The following is a 10,716-nucleotide window of genomic DNA, read 5'->3' on the forward strand; positions in this document are numbered from 1 at the left end:
GCAGAGAGATGAATGGGGCCAGCATCACACCATGCTGAGCCTAGAGATGCCTGAATGGAGACCTGATTCTAAACTCTATTTGTTGTCTCTGTGTTCTGCAGCAGTTTCAAGCAGTGGCAAATGGGACACAGGCCCTGAAGGCCACTCAGCCTCACTTCCCATTGGCAAATGAGCCCTTGTTTGGAATTGGAACTGAGCAGGAGGCCTATAAGAAAGATGAGGATGGTCTTTATAGCAGGGCCTGTTGTGACAGGACAAGGGGTGATGGGTTCAAACTGAAAGAGGAGGTTTAGACTGGATAGAAGGAAGAAATACTTTATGCTGAGGGTGATCAGTCACTGGGCCAGGTTGCCCAGAAAGGTGGGAGATGTCCCATGCCTGGTGCCATCCCAGATCAGGTTGTCTGGGGCTCTGAGCAACCTGCTCCAGTTACAGATGTCCCTGCTGACTGCAGGGGGGTTACACTGGATGACCTTTAAAGCTCTCTCCCAATCCCAGCTATTCCATAATTCCAGGAGGCAATCTCCAGCACGCAGCCAGTGCTCCAGCACAAAGCTGGTTGGTGTTTGTGCACTGAGTGCAGCTCCCCTCTTCTGTAACCTTGCTGAGATCAGATCTGCAGCTTTAGCTACCACTGGGACAGCAGCAGTTGGGAAACCCACTGCAGCAAAGCTGGCTGCTGCTGCAGGACCCCAGTGGGCTTCCCACCTCTCCAAGTCCCCATGGCAGCTCCATCCGTGCAGGGCTCGACGGTTCAGTGCCCGCTGCACTAACGCAGGGTGATGCTGCCTGTGGGCTGCTCCCAGCTGGCTCTCAAAGCAGCAGAGCTGCACTCACCCAGCACTCTCTAAACCAGACACCATTACCCAGCCAGCATGGAGCCAGCTTGGGTGCTGCTATGCCCATTGCACAGCTCCTATGATTGCTGGGGAATGATGGAGCCCTGACTCAAGCTGTGAGAGCTGGCCCTGCCTTGAAGCTTTGCAAGCAAAGCAAGAGCCAAAAGTGTGGTGGAGGATCCTTGTTCAGCAGCCCAGAGGCAGGAAGAGGACCAGGACAGCTCCCATTGGTGATGTTTTGTACAGCTGGCCATGGGGCACAGCCTTGACTTCGACATTTTTCTGCCCCCTGTGAAGATGGGGAGCACAAAAGTAGGTTCCTTTTCTGGCTGCTGCTGGACTTGCCTTTTTGCTGGCAAGATGTGGTGTGTCTGAGAGAAAAAGCCCTGCTGAGATGGTACAGAGGGCAAGAAAGCAAACTGTACCTTGGCAATGAGAAAGATGATCTCACCTTTTCTTTTCCTGATAGGCTCTCGAGATAGGAAGGCAGCTGGGAGACTCTCTTCACCCAAGCAAGAGCGACAGAGAGGCCAGAACCCAAAACCTACTCCTGCACAGACGGACAGGTCAGTGCCTGCTGCTTCTCCCGGGTCTCTAATGGGCCAGGCTGTGGTTCACACTTTTACAACCACTCAGTCTCTCCTCTTGGGGCAGCTCTGAGGCTCTCTGGCCACAGTTTCCAGTTGCCATGGAGGCAGAGCAAGAGAGGAAGGACGCGAAGCTCCCTGGACAGGAGCCAGAGATGCTCAGGGGTTCAGGTGGAAGCTGTTGCAGCTCAGAAACAAGCAGGAGCCTGGGTTTTTTCCTGAGGTCAGTCCCAGCAAGAGGAGCCAGCTGGGTTAGATCCAAGCTCAGTCATGCCAGTGCTTCTGCCTCTCACTGGCACAGCACAGAGTGCAACCACTTCACCCCACTGCTGAGCACCTCCTGGCACCTGCCTTGGTTGCTCAACTCCCTTTCTTCATAGCCTGGCATTCCCTCAGCTGCTCACTTTGTTGCTGGGAGATGTTAAATGTGCCCCCTGCACGGTGACTAGCCCTGGCCTTCCTCCTTTCCATCTCCTCTGGTGACAGGTGACCAGCTCACAGCCCGTTTCTTGTCAGCCTGCCCCCGCTGCCATGCTGGGAATATCCCACTGCAGAACTGGATGTGTGGATCCAGTGACCTTTGGGCTGTGTGCTCTGATCAAAGCCCTGTGGCTAAAGGGTTGTGGAGCACCTTCTGTGACACCTTCACTGGTCCTCCTTGCCTGCAGCCAGCCCATGCTGCTTTGCATTTCTCCAGTGTCACCTCTGAGGACCTCTGAGCAGATGGACACAGCCCTGTCCCTGTGTTCTCAGCCAGGTCAGCGGTGGAGTCCCCATTCCTGGAGGGGTTTCAAAGCCATGCAAATGTGGTGCTGAGGGACATGGTTTAGTGGTGACCTGGCAGTGCTGGGTTAACTGTTGAACTCAATGTCCTCAAAAGTCCCTTCCAAGCAAAACAATTCTAGGATTGGAGACCGTGGGGACTCTCCAGCCTCCCCATGCTGCTCTCCTCTCTTTGCTTACATGACCATGAACTCCCATGTACATGTACACCTCCCAGCAGGCTGCTCAAAACAGCCACCCCAGTCCTGTGGGGCCACTGTCACAGTGGTCATGAGATCTGCTACTATTTCAACCAGTTTTCCAACTCCAGACCTTGCATCTGGAGCAGCAGTGATTTTAAACTGGAGCAGGGTAGACTTAGGTTGGTTTGACAAGGCTCTAAGCAACCTGATCTAGGGGAGGATGTCCCTGCTTACTGCAGGGGGGTTAGACTAGATGACCTTTGGAGGTCCTTTTCCAACCCAAACCATTCTGTGATTCTGCAAGAAGGAAGTTCCTCACATGGAGAGCAGTACAGCACTGGAACAGGCTGCCCAGGGATGTGGTTGAAGCCCCATCCCTGGACACGTTCAAGATCAGGCTTGATGTGTCCCTGGGCAGCCTGATCTAGATGGAGGTGCCCCTGCTGCCTGCAGGGGGTTTGGACAAGATGCCCTTTGGGAGGGTCCCTTGCAGTCTGTGACTCTCAAGCCTGTTTTCTTCCACCCTCACTCCTCGCGATGCTTTCCATGGCAGCAGGCACCCCAGGGCTTCGGTGGGTTTGTTTCTGCCGTGCATTGGTTAGGCCACACCTTGAGTCCTGTGTCCAGTTCTGGGCCCCTCAGTTTAAGAAGGACATCGAGACACTTGAACATGTCCAGAGAAGGGCAACAAGGCTTGGGGAGAGGCCTTGAGCACAGCCCTGTGAGGAGAGGCTGAGGGAGCTGGGGTTGTTTAGCCTGGAGAAGAGGAGGCTCAGGGGTGACCTCATTGCCCTCTACAACTACCTGAAAGGTGGTTGTGGCCAGGAGGGGGTTGGTCTCTTCTCCCAGGCAACCAGCACCAGAACAAGGGGACACAGTCTCAAGCTGTGCCAGGGGAGGTTTAGACTCGAGGTGAGGAGAAAGTTCTTCACTGAGCAAGTTGTTGATCATTGGAATGTGCTGCCCAGGGAGGTGGTGGAGTCACCATCCCTGGAGGTGTTCAAGAGGGGATTGGATGTGGCACTTGGTGCCGTGGTCTAGTCATGAGCTCTGTGGTGACAGGTTGGACTCGATGATCCTCAAGGTCTCTTCCAGCCTTAGTTATACTGTGATACTGTGACTGTATTCCAGCAGCCACCCTCACCACCTCCTCTTCCTCTTTGCCTCCCTGCCAGGAAGCGCCAGCTGTCACCTCAGTCCAAGAGCTCCAGCAAGGTCACGAGCGTGCCGGGCAAAGCATCCGAGCCAGGCCCCCCGGGCACCAAGGGGGCCAAATCCAGCACCCTGTCGCGGCGGGAGGAGCTCCTGAAGCAGCTGAAGGCGGTGGAAGACGCCATCGCCCGCAAGAGGGCCAAGATCCCGGGGAAAGTATAGTGGGCAGGGTGCTGAGCAGCCCTGCTCTGCCCCCAGAGACTCTTCAGGTTTTTATAAATAGTCGACAAGCGGCCGCTTGGGATTTTGCAGTTCTGGCTGATTTTGGCCGCCCTTCTTTTTAAGAAAAACAAAACCACAAAAAAAACCACCCCAGGAAAAACAACAAAACAACCAACCACACACACAGAAAGAACCCAACCCCCCCCAGCCCCCCCAGAGGGAGGAGTGGTCGGCTGGGACGCCTGCGGCCGCTCGCTCCAGCTCCCCAGCCGCGGAGCGGGGCCAGCTCCGGCTCCCGCTGGGTGAACTGGGCCAGCTCCGGCTCCCAAGGGGCGAGTGGGGCCAGCTTCGGCTCCCCATGGGCAAGTGGGGCCAGCAGCAGGTCCCAGTGATTGAGTGGGGCCAGTTCCAGCTGCTGCCAGGAAACGGGGCCAGCTTCACTTCCCAAGTGCTTGGCTCCTGATGGTCGAGCAGGGCCCGCGCCGCTTCCCAGCAATGGCATGGGGTGAGCAGGACGAGGTCCAGCTCCTGATGGTCGTGCAGGGCCAGCACCTGATCATCTAGTGGGGCCAGCACTGGCTCCCAAGGGGCCAACTGGGCCAGCTTCAGCTCCCAAGGGGCAGGTAAGGAGGCCTGCTCCAGCTCCCAGTGAGCACATGGGACTTGCTCTCGCTCCCAGTGGGAAGGTGAATGGGGCCAGGGCTAGCTCCTCACGGGCTAGAGGGCAGATCCAGCTCCCAGTGGGCAGGTGAATGGGGCCAGGGCCAGCTCATGCTCCCAATGGGTAAACTGGGCCAGGTCTGGCTGGTGATGGGCAGGTGAGTAGGGCCAGCTCCAGCTCCCCACAGGCACATGGGGCCTGCTCCAGCTTGATGGGAAGGTGAATGGGGCCAAGTCCAGCTCCCAGAGATCAAGTGGGGCCAGCTCCAACTCCTCCCAATGGAGTTGGGGCCAGCTTTGCCTCCAGCGCTCGAGCAGGGCCAGCTCTGGCTCCTGATGGTGGAATGGGGCCAGCTGCAGCTACTGCTGCTGGAAGGGGGCCAGCTCCTGAAGACTGAAGGCGGCAAGCTCCCAGCGACTGAAGAACACGGCCGGCTCCAGCTCCTGCCTGGCGAACTGGTCCAGGACGTGGCTCTGCTGGTACCAGTTCCATGTACATTCTGCACAGAGGCCTCCAGCCCCACCCCCTGCTCTCCCCTGCTCCCCTCTCTCTGCCCCTCTCCTCGCTAACGTCCGGCTGTATCCTCCTAGTGAAGCCCCGCTGTGTGTCGAGTGTCCTCAGCGCTGCAGTTCCACGGCCCGAGAGAGCCCAAACCTGCTGTGAACTGCTGGCCAACATCACCACCTTCCCCCCCCTGCCCCAGCCACCCCCCTGCCCTCCTACCTACCCCCCTACCCCAGGAGCAAAAATATATATATATTCTTGACTCAAGTCTGGTTGGGAAGGTGAACCTGTCTTTGATTTGAAGCATCATCTTGGTTTTTCAGTTGGTTGAGAAGCAGCCCAGAGGGTGTTGTGGGGGTGTCTGTTGAACCAGGAGGCTCCTTTTCCCTTGCAGGGTTTTCTTTCTTTTCTTATTTTCTTCCTTTTTTTCCCTCCCCCCCCACCTCTTTTTTTTTTGTTTTGGTTTTTTTTTTTGAAGGATCTCCATGAAATAAAGTATTTTGATAACCACTTCTTCCTCTATTTCCTCTTCTCTCCACCCTCTTCCCTCCCCTAGGGGCCTGTCCCACTCTTATCTTTGGATCTTGCAGCTGTTTTTTGTCCCCTCTCCAACTTTTTCCCCGCTGCCCTCCAGCAGCTGCCTGGAGCTGGAAGTGCTGCCCTGTCATGGAAGGGAGCACCAAACTCCCCCCCCTTGCTCTGGGCGCCTCTGACCCAGTGCTGCTGGAGAGTCTCCCTCATCATCACCTGCTCCTTGCAGCCAGTGTTAAACCAGCGTCCCACTGGTACTGGATGTCTGTGGGGCAAAGTCCCTGCTGGGGAGGGCTCCTGCAGCCTGGGCTGGGGGTGGGTTCACCCAGCACGATTTTGAGGTGTCTTTGAGCTCATCCAGGCCTTTTGGGGAAGGTGATTTATAGGGTTCCTGCCCTACACTTGCATGTCAGCATCTGGGTGCCCTCTTCCTGCCTCCACAGGGTGTGTGACGCCCCATAAAGTCACCACCAAAATGGGTCCAAATCTCGTTCTTCCAGTAAAATGAAGTGTGGCTGTGTCTGGTGCTGCAGCCACGGAAAGCTGCTTTCAGCAGGCTTCCCTCACCCCTCGTAGTGCTTTCTGAGGTACTGGGCTATGCTGGGATGCTCTGGGAGCAGAGCCCAAGTCCTGCCCCTCAAATGTTCTTCACTGTGCACCCAAAGTGTTGAGTTGTGCTGGCAGGATGCTGGGGTCTGGGTCAACCCCAAGCCTGACTCTGAAATGGGGTTCAAGGAGCTCCTTGAAGGATTGGGAGGGTGGGTTTGTGAAGCTCCTTGAAGGTTGGGCTCCATATCCCCGTGTGGGAGGGGAAAAAAACCCTTGTCACCCCTAAACCACATCCTCCCCTTTGTGCTCAGCACCATCACCTTAGCTTTGAGCCTTGGGCATCCCTCAGGACTGGACCAAGGAGCATCAGAAGTTTGGGGGGTGGTGAGTTTAGACACATCCCTTCAACCCTTTCCAGGGTTGCCCAACTTGGGATTTCTGCTCCAGCAGCCCCGTGTTCGTGATGGGTGATATCACCGTCGGGATTACGCAACGGGGCCGTGGCCTGGGGCATGGAGATCTTCTCTCCAGGGGTCTCAGGAGTGCTGGGGTGGGCTGGTGGAAAGGGAGACAGGGCATCCTGTGCCCACTTTGGCAGGCACGAGGTGCCCTGGTCTGCCCTTCCACCAGCCTCCCCCACGCCCCCATCCCTCCCCAGCCTTCCCATGACCTCACCCATAACCCTGCCACAAGCTACACCCGTTCCCAGTCCATCAAAGCAGCCGAACGGGTGGCCACCACCCCCCGCACTCTTCTTTATGACTCCACCCCCCTCAACCCCCCTCGCCTTTTTACTTTTTACCTCCAGGAGGGATTCAAAAGCCAAAATTTCCAGGCTGGAATCCCGTCGAGAAGGAAGTAGCTCAGACTCCGTAGGGAGGAGGAAAGGCAACCAGAGCTGGAGTTTCCAGGTGTGTGTGTACATCACCTGCCCCTATATAAAAGGAGGAGGTGACTGAGGAGCTGCCACTTGGTCACCAGCATCCTTGGGGACGACAGGCTGGAAGGGACACCAAGCTCCTGCAGTGTGCTCCGTTTGACACACATCCCCCCTCCGATGGTAACGTTAGGTTTAGCGGGGTGTGAGCGAGGTGGGATGGGGTCTGCTGGCAGCTGGGATGGGGTGAGAAGATGCCTGAGCAGGGGGTGGAGTGATTCATGCGATAGAGGTGGTGAGGGTCGTGCACATACATGTCCAGAAGCTGTCCTCAAGTGGAGGAGTGGAAACAAGAGAGGTGGTGGTTGCTGCTGGACACACGCGTCCGCAGGCACGTGGAGGGGGTGTGTGTGCTGCTGGGTTTGTGTGTGTATGGGGGGATGGACACACACACATCCACAGGCACATGGAGGGGGTGTTTGTGTGTGTGGATGGGGGGATGGACACACACACATGTCCACAGGCACATGGAGGGGGTGTTTGTGTGTGTGGATGGGGGGATGGACACACACACATCCACAGGCACATGGAGGGGGTGTTTGTGTGTGTGTATGGGGGGATGGACACACACATGTCCACAGGCACATGGAGGGGGTGTTTGTGTGTGTGGATGGGGGGATGGACACACACACACATGTCCACAGGCACGTGGAGGGGGTGTTTGTGTGTGTGGATGGGGGGATGGACACACACACATCCACAGGCACATGGAGGGGGTGTTTGTGTGTGTGTATGGGGGGATGGACACACACACATCCACAGGCACATGGAGGGGTGTGTGCTGCTGGGTTTGTGTGTGTGTATGGGGGGTGGGGTGCTGTGCACATACATGTGCATGGGGGCTGTGCATATATGTTGCTGTGTCTGTGTGTTTCTGGCCGGGGGAGGGCTCTGTGTGCACACAGGGGTGTGGCTCAGCTCTGTACATGTGTGCTGATGTATGTCCATATGTGCACGTGTGCTGTCACCCTGGCTGGCTGGGCTCAGAGCTCTGTGCATGTCTGCGTGTGCCTGGAAGGGTGGTGTGGGCCATGTGTGTGTCTATGGGTGCTCGGACATAGGTGCACACGCAGGTGCTGCTGTGTGTTTGACAGACCTGTGGTGGCCCTTGTCTTACATGAGCATGTATGTGTGCTGTGCTCTGGGGATGGATAGGCATGTTTTATGTGCTTGCACATGTATGTAGTGCTCTGTGTGTGCATGGGTGCTCTCTGTGTGCACAGAGATGCCTATATGTGTGTGTGTGTTGTGTGTACAGGCATGCTCTCTGTGTCCATAGCCTTAGGTATACATACATGTGCATATGTACATGTGTTTCTGTGTGTCTCTAGCTGTATATACATATATGTGCATATGTACATGTGTTTCTGTGTGCCTTTAGCTATATATACATATATGTGCATATGTACATATGTTTCTGTGTGCCTTTAGCTATATATACATCCATGTGCATATGTACATGTGTTTCTGTGTGTCTTTAGCTATATATACATCCATGTGCATATGTACATGTGTTTCTGTGTGTCTTTAGCTATATATACATCCATGTGCATATGTACATGTGTTTCTGTGTGCCTTTAGCTATATATACATCCATGTGCATATGTACATGTGTTTCTGTGTGTCTTTAGCTATATATACATCCATGTGCATATGTACATGTGTTTCTGTGTGCCTTTAGCTATATATACATCCATGTGCATATGTACATGTGTTTCTGTGTGTCTCTAGCTATATATACATACATGTGCATATGTACATGTGTTTCTGTGTATCTCTGGCTGTACATACATACATGTGCATATGCACAGGTATTATCTGTGTCTATATAGCTGTAGACATGTGTGTGTGCTGGTTCTGTGTGGGTATATAGCTATCTATACATGTGTGTGCACACATACAGGTATTCTCTGCCTGTGTATAGTGGTGTGTGTCCATATGTGTGTGTAGGCACTCTGTGTGCACATGCACATGCGTGTGCTAGTGCTTTAGGGGTGAGGAAATATGTATGTGTGTGTGTGTGTGTATGCATATATATGTGTGTGTATATATGCATATGCATGTATGTATATATGTGCTGGCACTCTGGGTATACACATACATGCACATATGTGGTGCCACAGCGTTAGGTATGAGAACACTTACACAGTTCTATATGTATATATGAGTAAAAGAATGTAGGTATCCATTTATAAGTGTTTACTTATATATATGTGGTAGTAGTCTATGTGCACATGCACATAGGTGTGCTACTGCTTTAGGTGGGGGGATGTATGGTTATATATGTGCTGGCACCCTGTGTACATGCACATATGTGTGCTACTGCTTAGGTATGGGTGGAGAGGTAGATTAGGTAAATAGGTAGGTAGATAGATATGATAGATAGATAGATAGATAGATAGATAGATAGATAGATAGATAGGTAGGTAGGTAGGTAGGTAGGTAGGTAGGTAGGTAGGTAGGTAGGTAGGTGTGTGCTAGCACTCATGTGCAGATGCCCATGTATGTGCTGCTTTTTTAGGGGAGGGGATATATATGTGCTGATACTCTATGTACATGCACATATGTGTGCTACTGCTTAGGAGAGCAGTAGGGGGAGATAGATAGATAGATAGATAGATAGATAGATAGATAGATAGATAGATAGATAGATAGACAGATAAACAGATCAATGAATAGATATGTGCTGGTGTCCTGGTGCACACATGGCTGGGTGCTCATGTTTGGGGGAGTTTCGGGCACACAGGTGCTGAAGCCCTGCTGGGGTAGGGGGTCTCCCCGCAGGACCCCAAGGGCTGGGTGCTCGGTGGGGTGCAGCCGTGCCCCTCTGCTGACTCTTCTCTGTCCTGCAGGTCTGGTTTAACGCCCTGGCATTGCTTGGCACCTTGGCTCTGTGCCATGGCCTGCGCCGTCCCACCAGCCACCAGCCCCACAGTCACTGCTACAGCGCAAGCGAGCTGCAGGACGGGGAAGCCCCTGCTCACCTGCTGGGGCTGCGATGGGACCACTACCTACCAGTGCAACTGGTGCCACAACTGGAGCGGCTGCAAGAAGTCACCAACGGCCACCGCCGACATCGCCGCCACCGGCACCGCGCCTGCCCTGCTCTGCAGCTCCGTGCTGGCCTCCGCAGCGAGCCCAACGAGCGCTCCATCTCCCCCTGGAGGTACCGGTGAGTGTCCCTCGCCCCCGAGTGTCCCTCGCCCACTGCTCCATCTCCCCTGTAGATGCCAGTCAATGCCCCCCTGCACCACTGCTCCATCTCCCCTGTAAAGCTACTGGTGAGTGCCTCCCACCTAGGATACCCCCCCACACGCTCCATCTCCCCATGGCACTACCAGTCAGCACCCTCCACCCAAGACCCCCCCATCCCGCACTGACTGCTGCACCCTGCCTCACTTTCCCCAAGCATCCCTTATCTACCCCTTCCTGAGGCCATTCCCATTGCCCACTCACCCTAATGGCTTGGTGGGGTAGACACAGGGCTCTCTAATCGTGCCCTCTTCACCCACAGCATCGACGAGGATCAGCACCGCTACCCCCCCAAGCTGGCCTTCGCCGAGTGCCTCTGCAGTGGCTGCATCGACGTCAAGACAGGCCGGGAGACCACCTCGCTCAACTCGGTGGCCATCCACCAGAACATGATGGTGCTGAGGCGCAAGCCCTGTCCTCGCCCCGCTGCCCACGGCCTCGTCACCTTCGAGGTGGACTACATCAGGGTGCCCGTGGGCTGTACCTGCGTCCTGCCCCGCACCGCTCGCTGAGGAGC

At 55.0% G+C, this 10,716-nt stretch overlaps 2 protein-coding genes across 10 annotated transcripts in view; both read left to right on the forward strand.

Moving 5' to 3' along the window:
- Window positions 1–3,955, forward strand: part of ZC3H18 (zinc finger CCCH-type containing 18) — a 58,595-nt gene extending 54,640 nt beyond the window's left edge. For all 9 annotated transcript variants that reach the window (XM_054170069.1, XM_054170068.1, XM_054170071.1 and 6 more), the window contains 2 exons: window positions 1,309–1,405; window positions 3,567–3,955. In XM_054170069.1, the coding sequence (XP_054026044.1) occupies window positions 1,309–1,405; window positions 3,567–3,765 (296 nt within the window). In that variant the 3' untranslated portion in view covers window positions 3,766–3,955. The remainder of the gene's footprint in view (window positions 1–1,308; window positions 1,406–3,566) is intronic.
- A 590-nt stretch (window positions 3,956–4,545) lies between these two features.
- IL17C (interleukin 17C) lies at window positions 4,546–10,716 on the forward strand. Its single transcript, XM_054170309.1, has 4 exons — window positions 4,546–4,583; window positions 6,819–6,921; window positions 9,800–10,119; window positions 10,462–10,716. The coding sequence occupies exons 1-4, from the start codon at window positions 4,546–4,548 to the stop codon at window positions 10,709–10,711; spliced, it is 711 nt and encodes a 236-aa protein (XP_054026284.1). The 3' UTR covers window positions 10,712–10,716.

This window comes from Dryobates pubescens, chromosome 19, assembly GCF_014839835.1.
Source record: "Dryobates pubescens isolate bDryPub1 chromosome 19, bDryPub1.pri, whole genome shotgun sequence".
NCBI classification, from domain to species: Eukaryota; Metazoa; Chordata; class Aves; order Piciformes; family Picidae; genus Dryobates; species Dryobates pubescens.